At 36.6% G+C, this 17,211-nt stretch overlaps 1 protein-coding gene across 3 annotated transcripts in view; it reads left to right on the forward strand.

Annotated features, from left to right (window-relative positions):
• Positions 1-10,130, forward strand: part of LOC126816807 (dopamine receptor 2) — a 97,813-nt gene extending 87,683 nt beyond the window's left edge. The window contains exons 1-2 of one of the 3 annotated variants that reach the window (XM_050543542.2): positions 3,071-4,446; positions 8,315-10,130. In XM_050543542.2, the coding sequence (XP_050399499.1) occupies positions 8,397-9,953 (1,557 nt within the window). In that variant the 5' untranslated portion in view covers positions 3,071-4,446; positions 8,315-8,396 and the 3' untranslated portion in view covers positions 9,954-10,130. Of the gene's footprint in view, positions 1-3,070; positions 4,447-8,314 lie in introns of those variants that run through there. The other 2 variants (XM_050543544.2, XM_050543543.2) reach the window with 2 other exon arrangements.
• Positions 10,131-17,211: the final 7,081 nt, after the last annotated feature.

Raw genomic sequence — 17,211 nt, forward strand, 5'->3', positions numbered from 1 at the left:
CGAGATTTTTTGTTTCAATCCCTGTAATCGCTCTACAGAACAGTCTTTAATTTGCTGATACAATTTACCTAACAAAAATGGATGAATTCCATCGAAAGTCATAGCCATCCATCATTTATCTTGCCATCCAAACCCTCTATCGACATAGAGGTACAAGTTTTTGGGATTGTCTGATAAGTTATATGGACAAATCTATCTAAATCAGAGTTCTGCATCACTTATTTGCATTGTTTTACCCTTGTCATATAAATCTTTGAATCGATGTTCAGATCATGGAAATGTGTAGCTACACGGACATCAAACTCCAGAGTCATGTATCAGTGTTTCATCCTTGTAATTACTGCTTCGGGCTTTTCAGGTGAACTTTTCGGGATTGGCTGACTAATTATAAGTCATCTGTCATCTTACCCTGGTCATTGAAAGGTGATTTTTTAATACAAAGTGCTTTGATTCTGATACAGTTATTTGCGAAATAACCTTTATAAAATGCTCGTTTTAATTATTTCTTGACAAATCTTATAAGCGCTATCTTATACCCCCCCCCCCCCCCCCGCCTCCATCGTAAATGATTTTTTCGATCAGAACTAAACGGCTCGGTATTTACAATCCAACCGTTTGCTCATATCTTGACTTTTGAATGAATTTTTTTTTCGGAATGAGCGCAAATAATTTGACTACCAGATCTTTATATTCCATTCGGTTCCATGTTTACTTTTCGTATTTCATAAACGTTGACATACGACTGCTGAATTCAACATTAAAGGGTGAAGTGACCTTTACCCATGTGCTAGAATGATACAAGCCGGTCAGATTTCCAATCACAATATGCTCTAGATCCTGGAAGAGGACACTTACAAGAGAAAATGTTGGACAACTACCCTATTAACGATCTCTATATGGCTTTCTTATTGCACAGCTAATTACAAGTATGGAGACCTGCATTTCTAAGATGTCTGGGATAGATGCGACCAAGGGATACATGAGAGAGGCAGTATAATCTTATTCTTTTTATTGACGATATTGCCTAGCTTTTTTTTTATCACTGATGTATAGTGACAACCTCAGACACATTGCAAACATCACCCAAGACAGTATTTCCTTCAAAGAAGTTTTTTTTTAATTCAACGATATTCTTAGGGATTTATAGAATATCGACATGCTTGTTATTTGCTTAGAGTTAGAGACTACTTGTAATATGCACTACAGTTTTATCAGTAAATTCATTCCCAGATATGCAATTATTGTGTTTTTGTTCCAGACCTTTCGTAGAACGGATTCGTCCATCTGCCTGTTTGTCGAATGCTAGTTTGGACTTGGATTTTAAACGTCAAACCATGCAGCGGAAGGTAACATCAAAACAATGTCCACAAGTCAAACTATTTACAAAACGTTCTAGATAATTTGAGAGAAAGGTTGGATTTGTTTTTTTAGATACCGTTGTTAGTTGGTAAACAAGGGAGAATGATGCCAGCAAAGTTGTATAAAGTCGAAAGTAACAAAAGTATGTGAGCTCGCCAAACCACGAATAGGAATATCAGAAAGGTGCCCGATACCTTAATTAAGTATTGGTAAATCATAGTTGGACGTAGGTTTTAAAGGGTAACTACTCCGTGGAAGGTAACCACCGGGTCATTGTCACCAGCAAAGAGGAAATGTCATCTCAATCAACTCTCTAAATACGTAGTATCGGATGCCGTACTTCTTAATTGGGGGTGATAACCAACTGCATATAAATTCACAACCGTGACACGAAATGACCTAGTATATTTTCTTACTATATGTAAAATAATAGGCTAGCACTTATAATGATCTGTATTATATATCGATATTATAATAATATTTTGTTTTACAACTTGTATATTGAATATTTAACAGCCGTCGATTCTATTTGTTTGATTTTCATTCATTAGTAATATGTAAATCAATAGTGATACACGGCCTATAAAATGGCGACCTAATTAATCTATCCACGTGTACATAAAACAGCTAAATTTTAAAGCATTTTGAATAACTTTTACTTTTGTCTTATTACTTTTGGATTAATTGGGCTCTTATACGTCTCTCTTTATCCGCCCGGTCTCCTATATCACCTCGGTGGACGCGGACGTTAAATAAAGCTATTTCACGCACACACACAAATGTGACTCGAAAAATCTATTCCTTACTATTCATTTTGGTCTATAGTCCTGGTTACCAATTTGCTTTTCAACAGTAGAACATTACTTTAACGCACAGTGTCGGATTTAGGGCGAAATGGGGTTAAATGTCCAATAGACACAAACTAGGCTATATCGGGACTAACATCTTGCACAACCCCAAGATAATCCACAGGCGACTCAGTTGCTACGACAGACCTTATGCTCTTAAGAGCACGCGTTAGACCACTTGCCCCCTCCCCCCCTGCTGTTTGCAATATTCATTATTGTATTCACACTCAATAACGCTCGTTCGTTCGTAGACAAGACTCAATAACGACCGATTATAGTGCACATACTCAATAGACTGTGTGGTTAGCCTTGTTTACGCAGCCCCACGTAAAGAATTGCATAACAATCATTGGTGTGAAAATGGCTGCCCACTCATATTTCATTACACCATAGTAGTAAGCCATTTATTAATAAAACAAAAGTGGGATGAGGGTCCTACATTGAGGCTTAGATCATAAGGCCTGGCCTCGTTGTAAGTGTCGAAGATTCGATCACACGCTTAACAATATGCCGTACAATCACTTGCATAATCTGCTCCCACATTAAAATTAAGATGTGTTTATGATATACCCCATTTCTCTCTATTTAAAATGAGTGTATTCCACGCGTAGCATTATCACACAATAATCTACATGGATCGGGAAATTTGATAAAATGGGACACAGGAATTAAAAGCTAACACACATTTGCTACTTCTTCATTCAAGGTTTGACATAAATCACGTGATCTATATACTTCCACAACTAACTATCATCGATCGTTTTTTGTTATCTTCTGGTTATGAAGAGTAGAGTGCGGTATCTGTCGCAATTTACTAAACTGTTTCTATATTCTGCACTGTGTGAGGCATACCTCTAGATAGAGGTGTTAGCATAGGAACTTCCAACAGACAACCTGAAGTTTAGGATTCTCTGATGTTTGATTAAAATTAGCAGGTGATAGCTATTAACCCGGGAAGTACAGACTATTAATTCCTAGTTATTATATTACTTTATGGAAGTTATAATTTTGTGTTCATTTTAAATGGTGTACTATAATTTGTTAAATGCCTACTTTGTGGAAGTTTATGTTTATGTTTATGTTTGCGTGTTTATGTTTCAAGACAACCTAATTTAAGTGAATACTGGAAAGAAAGTAGAGCGATCAGAAAAAAAACCCAATACACTGTAGGAGGACATTAAATTTTATGGATGAGCTAAAGTGTCAGAACCGGAAGTCAATTAGAAGACAACATATTATTGGCTACTTACACTTTAAAATATTGTTGATGAAAAATGCAAAAAATGAAGACTTATTGAGTATTTGATTCTATTCCTTGGCGCCTTATAACAAACTATGATCAGTATTCTGTAGGCAATAATATTTTAACGGATAACTTTACAGCGAGGAATTGAATTTTGAATAGGTGCTGATCTTGTTTCTACTAATGATGACAACATGAAGTGTGTACAAAGAAATCATACAAATACAAGGTTTTATTGTGAATTATATTCTTGTTAGACTCTAACAGTACATGGTAAAACACGATAAAGTGTAAATTAGTTAAGTAATTACATATCTCCTAGTGTTCATAGACAAACATAGCCACACTGCTTTACTCGTACGTGTACAAGTACGAAGTTTTGTGCGGTACTGTGCTTTACAGTACCTAGCACCAAACGTATGTAGGTGCTAAATGATCAGTTCAATAAAGTAGTAACAACTGAATTATCCGTTTTCAAGCTTCCATAGACCAAGCGATACCTGCTGCCTTTGTTGTATTGTTATAATACGGATTACTTACACGTAAGCTATACTTTAACAATAATTTTTCTATGCATCCAATGTATCCCGGTTTGGATTGGAATAAAATAATACTCTGTATATAAGAGACCTGGACATTAAATAATCAAACCCAAACACGCGCTCGGATATTACATAGTAAAATAGCGGGTAAGCAATTATTCTGGTAGGAGTTCTTCTCCAGAGAAAAAAATATTTGAGTGTTTTTCGTTGCGCCAAGAGAACAAACACACACACACACACAAACTACTTTGCGAGTGAAAATTGAGACTCGACGTTTTTATTCTTGGAACAGATGTGCAAATGGACTTTAGGACAAAATCAACAAACGTCGTTTCAGGTTTCTGTAAAAAAAAAACATTCTCATTGGAATTTGCCGGAGGAAAATGGTGTGACGGTTTTTTTCTAAAAACTGTAATCGCTTGTCAAATACGATTGGTTATTTTCGCAAATCAAGGTAAATGAAAATTTATTTTTTTTCTCTAGCATCATTTCATGAATGAACGGAATTTGGAGTATCTCATTACCCCTGAAAAACTCTTTTTTAGCTTTAGAATGAAAGACTAATGATTTGTGTCTTAAGGGAAATATATTATAAGGCTACTCAACAGCTCGTTATGATTAGTTAGAGATTTTTGTCTGCGATGTTATGTTTTATGAAACAGAATTCGAGGAAGGTAAACATTTGGCATATGAAGGAACATAAATATTTTGATGCCGCTGTATAATAATAATAATAATAATATTAATAACTGTTGGAGGTTGATCTGTGCCGCTCATAAGATTTTAAATTTATAAAACATACTTTTTGTGAAAAGGTGCTTGCTGCTGAATATATTTCACCCACGACCCTCCCCCCCCCCCCCCTCGTTTTGGCGTTCTTATCCGGGATAGAAGGGGATTTCAAGTTCTTAAGTTAAGTGTTATGCTCTACCGGACTATTAGTGAAATTTTAACGAGAAAATTAACGTTGTACACGTAAGTCGAATTAATTCAACTCTCAGGGAGGTGAGAGGGGGGGGGGGTGTTCTTAAGGGAGGAAGGAAGGGTTGGGGCCTTCTTAAGCACCGTTTTTGGAGACATCTAAAGTTGATCGACTTATGCACCAAAGTTGATTGTTTTGTCGGACCCCCCACCTCCCATGGGAAGGGCACCCGCAACTTCAGAATCAAGGTTCAGAGTATCGGGCAACCTAAACCTAGCTCCCCTACTAGTAGCAGTATATTGACTATACCACTCTACTTTGATATACCAACCAAAATACACACGTTTCATTGAAAGTAATCTGTGTGTTAAAGAGATATCATCGCACCGTTTAGCTAGAAACCATGCCACACAAATGGCTGGATGTGGTTACTTTTTCAAACAAAATCAACATTGTTATTTACATGTGCAGCTCACATATAGCTAATTGTATATTAATTGTGTGTATGTTATATCATTTAAAAGGGTTCAGTTATGTGTATGGCATAATACAAATTTCACTAATTGGCGAAACCATTTTTATGCTGAATTTATACACGTGTTTTGGTTATGGTCTATGCTACTTCATTTTTGAAGAACATTATTTTAAACTCCATTGTAATTAATTCTGAACGATGTTGATCTTGGTGATCATCTTGTCAAAAATATATGATGGAAGAGGGGTATGTCATGATGATCTATTTAATATTGTGCAACGTTAAAGTGCTTCACCCGGGTTTTTATCGAATACATCTTATGCCCAGGTGATCACGGGTGGATTCGATTAAGATATCATGGGGACCCCAAGGTAGAGGGAGTGTCTTCACTGTGCCCACTTTTGATTAATCCAATTAAGGTCTAATTAGGATTAGTGGATTAAGCGGATTAGGATTAGGTGTTATAGGTAATTATGGATATATCATACATCACATTAGCACTTTATAATTTAATGAAAATATAACAATTTTCGATGTTTTATATATAAAATATTTAATAAAAATATAACATACATGGATATATCATACATCACATTAGCACTTTATAATTTAATGAAAATATAACAATTTTCGATGTTTTATATATAAAATATGTAATAAAAATATAACATACATGGATATATCATACATCACATTAGCACTTTATAATTTAATGAAAATATAACAATTTCCATCGAATTACCTATAACACCTAATCCTAATCCGCTTAATACCCCAATCCTAATTAGACCTTAATTGGATTAATCAAAAGTGGGCACAGTGAGATGTAACCAGAGAGACCCATGTGGGGATTAACGAAAACAATCTCCAATAAAATTACGGAAAATATTAATAAATTCAACAGAAATAATGGATTCGACAGTCATGTATGTTGTTGTTTTTTTGGGGGGTTTTGTTGTTTTTTTGTCATAAAAGATTTATCATTTAGGACATGAACAATTTTAGAAGCTATCTTTAACCCAGTAGTGCATGTATTATATTGCTATTTAATCTCAGAGGGGGTGACCTAAGTCAGAGTAAAGACAGAGTATGGGCACATTATCAAGCTTGTGTTTTAGCGTCAGTGTTTTGTCCGCGTGTTTGTCGTCTGGGTTTCAAATGAATTGTTTTTTGTGGCCCTGTTCTCTATCTCTGAAGATGTCCTGTTTAACAATTGCTTCCTCGTTGTTATATTTTCGCAAGGATAATATAATCTTAACTATAATTTATTTTAACTAATAGGATAGTGTTATAATCTCATCGATACAAATATCATATAATTATGCATAATTTTTACTTACATTTATCAATATTTCTTTAGGACAGAGTGGTCACAGTTTTTGTTAACCTGTGCAAATTAAATCATATATCACTGATTAATATGCCGTGGTTTCGAATCCACGCTTTTATTTTTGCCTAGTTAACCTCGTGGCGTTTCTCGGTAGGGACGATTTACCCAATTCCACCGAATACTACCAAATACCACTACATACTACCTCAATACTGTGAAAAACTAGCAGAATACTTCAATTATATATAAAAAAATTGTTTAGTTAATTCATGGAAAACTTGCAAAAATGTTCGGCAAAAGTGATGGCTCGACGTTCAAGTTACCTCCCCCCCTCCCTTAATCCAACCAATATTATACTCACAAATATTAACTCACGAAGTGAAATGGAGTTTAACGTCCTAAATTAACTCATACTACCAGAAGTCAATCCATTTCTGTAAACTAATTGCCCAGAAAATGAGATAAAAGTAAAATTATTTGGAACATAAATTATGTATTCAATGTTTAGCCGTGTCATTTATCACTGTTACTATAAATAGATATTTCGAATGTTTGCACTTATTATAGGATTTACTTCATTGGTATTGATACTATGAATAGACTTTTCCAGTTTATCGTGAAATTTGTGCTAATTCCCGGAATTAATTCAACTTTTTTACATATATATAATTGAAGTGTTAGGTTAGTTTTTCTTAATAATAAGGTAGTATGTAGTGGTATTTGGTAGTATTGTTGTCCTGCTGTTGTTTCTCCTGTATCTCCCAATTGTGAAAGCGATTTATTGAAATTGTGTTGGTTGGACGTTAGACCCCCCCCCCCCCTCTACCTTTAACGTACACTATATAAATTTTTGGATGTGGTTGAATGCCAGAGAGATGTGCCTTCATCAACCCAATGTCGCCTTATAATTGTTAATGCCCGTTGACAAGCTTGTGATTTTTAGATGGAGGGAAAGTAATATGACAGATTAAGTGGTGCACAGTATTGAAATAGTGTACGGGCCACTGTGCAGAAGCAATGGAAATTCAGTTAACAACCCCACCCCCACCCCACTGTAAGGCAAGAAACTTGTTACACAGTAGTTTCTTTATTATAATTGCACAAGTCATTATTCCATTAAATTTTATTTATGTATTTTTTTAGTTTCTTGGAAATCACCGTGAATGATTATAAACTGACTATAACGCAGCCGTCTGGCGAATTTCCGTAAACTGTGCCAAAGTTAATTTTCAACTGCAGGCATGTTGTCTCGTAAAACTTAAATACCAAAGAAAATCTCACTTAAAAATAAACATATTCTTAAAGAAAAATCATCCGCCATATATCGATATGGCCTTGGTATCAGTCAATAAATATAGATGCGCCAAATAATATTCCCAGACGACCAATTACACAACACGCTTATGTAACATGCATCAAACAATGACGCGGGACAGACATTCCTGCTATTTATATCATTTCTCAAATACAATTAAAATTATCTCTATTGTCTAAGACTATTTGTATTGTATAATCCTTATTGAGTTAATGACGTCATGTCGTTTTTTTTTTTTACAGATGTATATCAATTACGTAGTTCTTTGTTTATTTTTTAGAAAGACGATCCAAAATTGAAAAGTTCATAGAATTGGTCTGGCGGGAGAAAGCGCCGAATTATAATGACCGAAAATAGTTGATATGTGGTGCAAATCCTCTACAAACTTAATGGTGTTTCTAACCAACGGTTACTACTTGGATTTATTTTATCAATGTTTCAAGGGATATGTTCAATTCTATAAACTATGTTCAGTGTGCAAATCTCGGATTAGCAGTCTAGTTCGTATGTCGAGCAGATCATCTACAGTGAACGGCAGTTCGCACTCCAAATTCAGGAAATATTCACATTTTGTTTCTCCCAGGTTGCCCCGCTCGAAGGATTACATGCAAAATTTTACAGAAAATATATCCGACCCTTTCCAAGTGACGGATGTGTACAATAATATATCAGATGATTATAACGCTACAGGTGGCGACGATGTGATCGATTATGAGTTAAAACATCCTAGCATTGGCATCATATTGGCTTTCTTCAGTTTTATAACTATTGTCGGAAATATAATGGTAATGATAGCCGTGTACAAAGAGATATATCTGCGAACAGTGACCAACTATTTTATTGTTTCCTTGGCAGTGGCCGACTTAATGGTTGGTGGTATTGTTATGCCCTTTAGTATCAGCCACGAAATGACCAATCAGATCTGGCTTTACGGACCAGCATGGTGTGATTTGTGGCATTCATTAGATGTACTCGCATCCTCGGCTTCCATTTTAAATCTCTGTGTGATCTCATTAGATAGGTATTGGGCAATCACGGATCCGATCGCTTATCCATCGAAAATGTCTACATGTAAAGTGTGCATGTTGATAACTCTGGTGTGGCTGTGTTCTGCTGGGATATCGTTCCCTGCCATTGCGTGGTGGAAGGCGGTAACACCGTCAGATTTACCGGAACATAAGTGCCTATTTACTGAAGATACGGCGTATCTTATTTTCTCCTCTCTCGTCTCCTTCTACTTCCCTACTATAATAATGATGTTTGTGTATTGTAAAATATATAGAGCAGCAGCCGCTCAAACGAGGGGACTCAAATCCGGGTGCAAAGTGACTTCAAATGGTCTTCGTGGTGACGGCGAAGTTATGACATTGCGCATGCATCGAGGTGGCATGAGACGTCTCCATGACGATTATAACTTTCCATCGGCTAGTGAGAGTGACGAAAGTCCAGCACACCCATTACAAGAAAACAAAGAAAATGGACAAAATCATGGTTCTAGACAACATGGAAAGTTTTTAACAAAGCGCTTACGAAACTTTGCTCTTAGTAAAAAACTAAGTAAAATAGCACGGGAACAAAAAGCGGCAAAAACACTGGGTATTGTTGTTGGTGTATTTATAATGTGTTGGCTTCCATTCTTCATATCTAATGTGTTATTTGGTATATGTAATCATTGTATCAGTTCGCCTGATCTACTGTTTTCCATTTTTACATGGCTCGGCTATATTAACTCGGGTATAAACCCTATTATATATGCATTATCAATGCGAGACTTTCGTCGAGCTTTTGGTAAGATGCTTTTTGTATGTTGTCCAAAATACCGGGTAAAAAATAGACGCCGGCATCCAAACCAAGGAAGCATGTCGAGTTCGAGTTTTTCAGTTAATTGTGGAGACAGATGTGTTGCTTTGAAAATCTGACTATGTGATTAATTTATTTCAAACGAACGTTATAATCCGATGAATTTATTTCTGATTAATTTATTTCAAACGAACGTTATAATCCGATTAATTTATTTCACGAACTTAAAAATAATATCATTAATGTATTCTGTATAGTTTTAAACTACTAAAACATTTTCAAATTTATTTTGTTCTCATTTTATCTTGAGATAATGAAATTTTAATTATGCCTTAAACCAGAAAAGTTTATAAATAATTGAATAGTCTATGGAAGTACAAATGTACTATCTTTAGGATGTAAATTCAGATCAGTGCAATAACACCTACGCAACTCACTATAAAGAACACAAACTTATGAAGACGATGTAGTAAAGGTACAAACGATCTTCTACGTCATATTAATGTGCCTTGTGGAACCAGATACGTTTTCGAGTTTGCAGTTTACAGACCTGCTGTGAAAAAAAAATTGATATGACTAAATTAAATTAAATCGATGCCCCCTTTAATAACAAAATGTCCTTTGTAATAAAACACACAACTACCTGAAGAGATGAAAGGATCGTTGTGCTCTATAATCTGACGGAATAATAAAAACCCTGATTAATTCTATAAATTATTGTTAACACTCTAAAAATATCTTCAGTTGGGCTTCAGAACGAGCCTAATACTGCGTTATTAAACTATATCGGATTTTTTTTTTTTTTTTAAATATATCAGCAATCTTTTTATAAAATATATCAGCAGTCTTTTTATAAAATATAAAATTCAGGCTTTGTAATAAAACCCCTACCTACTTTTAGATAGATTGGTTCAGGAAAGTGGACCGTTATGTTTAAAGGTATCATCGCAAGCCCCAATTTTACTGAAAAATAAACAAACTATTTTTAATGATGTCACCTTTTTATACGTCAATGTCTCTGTGTGGGTGGGATATGTGTGTCTGTGTATCGCCTACAGGCCACAATTCTCACGTCTTGAAACTGTGCATACATAATCCTTGTACACTAAGAATGACCCGTATTGTTTCTGGAGCATGCCCGACCCCCAGGGACATTGTCACGCCCAATTTCTGTTGTTCATACTTATTCCTTATATCCTAAGATAACTACTCTTAGGTATTAAATACACAAAAGAACTACATTATTTGTCGATTACTAGCACTTCGCTTATTTTATTAAACTCTTCATGTAAACAACATTTATATAATACAACCAGTTACTATGACGTCATAGTAACACAGTCGTACAAAGAGGGGACATAAATAGAATATCAATTCAGACAACAATAACTAGGCCTATATGCAAAACAAACCCAACGGCTAGTCTTCTTTGCCACTTGCAGTCAATGCTGCAATTTCATATTTCATTCTCTTCATTTTAAAAAGTACATTATCAATTAAAGTAGGAATGTGGACGTATGTTGCAGCGGTAGCGATGCTCTCGTTTAAAACTGACTCTTATCAGTCTTGTGTAAATCAAATAATAGAAATGAACAATTTATTTATTATAGCATTTTTTTCCCTTAAGTTCAATCTCTGTAAATCCATAGATGAGAAACGAACAATGTATTATATACCGGAGATGTTTATACATGGTAGTTAAGTGTTCCGTTAAACTCCAAAGAATCCATACAGCAGCAAAGGTCTTGCTTGCATTTACATATCCGGTAAAGCATTTTAAAACAGAGTGAATTCTAAGTCTATTAAAACAAGCCCCAATTACACGTTGCGAAGCCATACCATTTCACAAATGACAGACATTTATATATACAGGATAATTGTTATGAGACAAAAATGTCTGGAAGTGATGACCGCTACATAATCATTAACGTCTCTTATATTTTGCGCATAGCCATAATCTGTTGTATCTATTTCTATGATTCTGTGTGAAATACGACGTTTGGCCCCGACTTTTCGCGTGATCAAAACGGCTAAATACTATTCTTTTCAGACCAATTTTCTTCTCGACCTATAGGTTCTATCTATAGGTTTAGGCCCTTACTACATGACTTTCGCGGCTCTGGATTATGAAAGAAGCGGTGTACAACTAGTGATTTCCTTCTATATGGGAGATAATACATCGATACTATAAAAAATACAAGGAAATTCTCAAACGACATAGTAAGCAAATCATAACTCGTGCATGACACCCATCTGTGATTACACCTACAGCTATATGATATTTTTAACGCACGAGAGTGCCACCTATAATCTGTGTTATTGGGTAACATATTATACACGCAATTGAAATTACATTTGATCTAAAATATACTCTCATAGAACAAACAAAATAAACTATTGACACCTTGATATAATCAGGAATCTTCATTGATGCCACGCTCGAAATAGCCAAATAGTTTCATTAGGTTTATAAGACAATCAAATTCTTGCATGTAGAATCGATGTAGGGTTAAGATGAATTGGAGCTTTGGAAATCTTTATCCTTTTTTTCCCGGCCATTAGTTGTCAGGGGCGGATCACGAGATAGACCATCGTGTGTTATGCAGTGTGTTATGGGGGCCATTTTGCCCGGACAGGGTCGTTTCCGAGATCCTGGGTTCGATCCCGGTGTTGGCCGAAAAAGTTCCTCGGGATTTTCCGGTCTGCAGTACCCTTGTCAGTGGTGTAGGGTGGAGGACCTGGCTAGGAACAGAGTCTAGTCGCTCGGTTGGGACGAACGATCGAGGTCACGTGTACATGTAAAATAGATCTTTACGGTTAGAAACGAAATGAAATGAGACTTGACGTCCTACTGATCTGCTCCTATTGGGCTAATGAAGACGGGTTACAGTTAGTAATTGAAGTAAGAGTAGACGATACACTGTAATGTTGATATCGTTGACTAAGCAACAAATAACTGTTATAAATGAAAATATACAACACTAATAGATCAAAATCGTCAGTTTATATACATAATGTATATTAGTTAAAATTGTTAGTAATCAGGCAGTAGTCATTAAGTAGGTGTTTTGTCACTAAGGTGTTAAAACTGTTGAATGATATGTATAGGATATTATATAACCTACCCGGGGTTAATATGAAAGAGAACATGCGGGCGTTCGCTCCTGGTACCTGTCGTCGAGGAGCTGACAAAATCTTAACCCGGCTTTGATAGTGGTATGCTACCGACTATGTGCAGTTAGTCACCGTGATAGATAATAATAAATCAGTTGAGCCGTGCCACGCATAAACAAACACTTTTAAGACAAACCCGCGGAGAAGACACACGGTATACATAGACACTGCACTGGACTTTTTTTCTTGGACTTATGGACCCCTCCACTGGACATCGGGGCCCTGACTCCGGGGTTCAATATCAAGTTTCTATCCCGGATTCAGCTTTTTCTTTCGGTTTTATTTTTGGAGGTTTTCGAAACAATTTTGGGTAGGAGGCTGACTACACAGTGGTCTTATTTTGAATTCCAGATTTTTATGGGTTCTTTTACGTGTACACCACGCTAGAAAATCTCGATTAACTGTCGGCCAACATCCCGTTTGAGCCCGGTAAGTCCTGGTTAGCGAACCTGGTCTCCTTTTCAATAAGCAAATGCGGCTCCTGGTGTTGATCAAAATTATTTACAATTATTTTCTTGGTGCCTTTAATTTTTGGCTTTTAATGTTTGGGTGGTAGGAATATCAAAATTGTGTACATAAACCACAGGTAGTTCCAGTTACATCAACATGTTATTGTACTGGTTAACCCGTAGAATAACGAGTTCATTTGATATATACCAGACCAAAACAACACTACATTTCTTTTATACCATTGCATTGATAGAAACATGACGCACGTGTAATTACATCATTAGGTTCGTGTGACAATCTATTTCATTCATAAAATCTTAGGTTTGTTTATCATAAAATGCCTATCGATCTTCTAGTCATTGGCAAGCAAAATATTTTGATGGAGATGGATCGACAATTGTTAAATGAAAACAAAACGCAATTTTTAAGAATCCATTAATATTGTGAATTTGTAAAAGTTTCTTTTTTTCCAGGCTTTGCAGCTTTAATCAGGTCAGGTTTTATATCAACATAACATATTGAGAAAAACAAATGCATCTATGATTAAAATAATCGTTTAGAGACATTTAGTAACTGGAGAGAGCAATACACAATAACACATACTTATGGAAAAACAGCTTATTTATTTGGAAGACTTTTCGAAGAGCATTCTATCAACGTTATCACGCTATTGATTACAGATTTATAACGAGAATAACAACAGTCATTTAACACAAATAATACACAAAGAAAAAAAGATCGCAACACCCATATTGAATATAAATAGTGTTAGTGTTTGATCAGATATGTAAGATCTTTGGCGTTCTTGAGGGTATTCAATCAAAATCAGCAAAGCAAGACAACCACCCACGTTTAGATTGTGAATTTAATGTGATTTTGTCGGGTTCTAAAATAGAGACGGAAAATGTGTGAACGTCCATAAAGCCACGTTGGCTCAGTCACTATATTATAACAAGGTCCGGGCTGATCCCGGTGTGGTTATAAAGCTCCTCAGGATTATCCAGTGTGGTTTCTCCCTGTCAGTGGTGTAGTGGGCCCGACAACAAACCGCAACTAGATGGCACGAAAATACGAGGTCCCGTGTCGTAAAAGGACACTTGAGAGTTGAAATTCGACGAATACTAAGACTGGGCAAAATTACCCGCATAGCACACTGCATGGCGTATCCCTGTCTTCATAAGCTCGGTTAGAGCAGAAAAGTAGGTTGTTAAACAGAGTTTCATGTCAGGGGGGATAATCCATATGTTGATTATATTCATAAACTTCTAGGCCAATTTCATCACCACAAAACCACACATATTCTTTAGTATTAAGCATAGGATCAAAATTGTATCCCTATAAAATCGATTATGTCCGCGTAAGGAACTAAATTGCCACAAATTGTGTGGTGACAGTAATCGTTAAAACTGACGGATAATTCTAGCCTCTAGCTGTTCAAATTTTTGGTATGGTTTATAATGTAGAGAACGATCTATTCAAAAACAGATTAAGAGACAAACTTAATACTTTAGATTTGGTGGTTATTTTAAAATCACACGCAATGTTAGGATAGTAGGAGTTAATTACCATATTTAACGTAGTAATATTATCTTATTTCGTCACTAAAGATTTTATATATTCTGTAGATTGACTTGATGTATTGGGTGGCGTATTCGAAGCAAATATAATATATTAAGTCATCGTCGAACTTTGTATTGGCCCAATAACCCAATTAATGTCTTAGGCGGAAGACGATCTTTAATAATGGCATCTCAAGTGTAATGCCCCCGCCAGACCGGGGTGGCGTCCTCACTGCACAAGGTCCCCGGCAAACGTGACCACAACGCGAGAAAATGTTCCAAACAATTACAAACTTGAAAAAAAAGCCGCGTTCTCACAGATTTCCAGGTCAGATCGCAGAACCCTGGCGTTTGTTTTGAACATGCCCAAAACGAACGCCGTAACTCGGCGATCATTTGCGACAATGGAGATCACAGCACGATATCTGGCGTTTCCACCACGCTTTTGGCACGCTTATTGCGATCGTGATGCGCTCCGAGACCATTTTCCGTCGCCGTAGCAGTGAAATAAGGACGCCACCCCGGTCTGACGGGGGTATTAAGGAGCATTTGGTTAATGAATTATTCGATGTCTGATAAATGTTGTTTGAAGTCCACTCGACCTAACTAGGTCGTTTCGGGACTAACATATGGTTCAATTATATTTCTATAATTCGCTTTCGCGTAGGGGGTCTTTAGCTGCAGGAGGAAACCGGGGGACCTGGAGAAAACCCACGAGGATGGACAGACGACCTTACTCCTTGTCACGTACAAGCAGGGAATCGGTTTTGAGTGGAAACCGTTCATGATTAGCTGAGACGCTGAGTTAAAGTAGTCATAGTGGCATTCACTTTTAAACACCAACCATGTCCAGTCTTTGTATGGGGTTAAACACATTATATTATGATCATCTATAGACTGATTTGATCTTACCCCCCTCCCCTCCCCCCCCCCACACACACATTTCCAAATACCGTACTGGGTTTAAAATGGTAGGCTACAAAAGTAAGTAACATTAAAGTAACAATGTGCCTTATTCAAGAATATTGCAAGCAAAAGCTCAACTGTTAGAATTTTTTAATTAATATGTATATTTAACAATAAGTATGATATAAGTTATTCTGACTTGCATTAGAGACTTATTTCCGCTTTAAGAATAGGCCGAATCACGAAGGTATGCTATATATACGGTAATCGTAGATGATGAAATCGGCCATAGTTAATAGATCTTCTTGACATAATGTAGATATTGGGCTAGATAATGATACCTGAAATCGAGTTCCTGGTTCTAATTATTTTTTCTTTAAACTTTTTTACCGTTACATTAAGTTTCCATTACCACTAATATGTTGTTTTGTATTGTTTCGGTGAATATATGCACACACAATCCAATTGAGACAATATTGGTGATATTACACAGCCTACTACTGGAAATGGGTGACAGTTTACCAATGGAAATGGGACTGGGACACAGCCTACCACTGGAAATGGGGCAGCACATACCATTAGAAATGGGAGACATCCTACCACTACAATTGCACTGCAGCCTGTCAGTGAAAATATGAAAGTCAAATTCAGACCACATCAAATCCATCAGAATTTGGTCTCCAGAGAAATCTAAGGTTTTACTGGGTACTTACAAAGCAAATCGTAATAATTTCCATTTTACTTTCGCATTTTGTTAATTTACGCAATAAATTTGAACGCATAAACATTCGAGTGTTGCGGCGCCTTTTTCTCAATGTGTGACAGTATCCAGTGTCGCGGTACCAAACAAAAAGGTCGGGGACACTACGGGGACAGATGTGACTATCTAATCAGGAGCCTTCACGTTGTGCATAACTATTCCAATGATGAATTAACTGACTTTGAAACACTGTTTATGTGGTAACTAAGTTTATATATCGATGATAGGGGATCACGTGGCTAAGTGGGTAAGACGCTGGTTCGATAGCCTGGAGGTCGGGTGTTCGATCCCTGCATTGGTCGAGAAAGTTAATCCAGATTTTCCGGCGTGGTTTCCCCTTGTCAGGGATGCAGGACGGGGGGCCTGACAAGGAAAGCTGTCTAGTCGTTCCGATGGGACGAAAAACCGAGGTCCCGTGTACACATTGGCGTGCACGTAAAAGATCCCTTGGCAGTTTGAATTCGATATAAGAGTAGGCCGTAGCGCCGCTGCCCGGGCAGAATTTCCCTCATAGCTATGGCGTATGCC

The sequence above is a fragment of the Patella vulgata genome, chromosome 3 (assembly GCF_932274485.2).
Source record: "Patella vulgata chromosome 3, xgPatVulg1.2, whole genome shotgun sequence".
NCBI classification, from domain to species: domain Eukaryota; kingdom Metazoa; phylum Mollusca; class Gastropoda; family Patellidae; genus Patella; species Patella vulgata.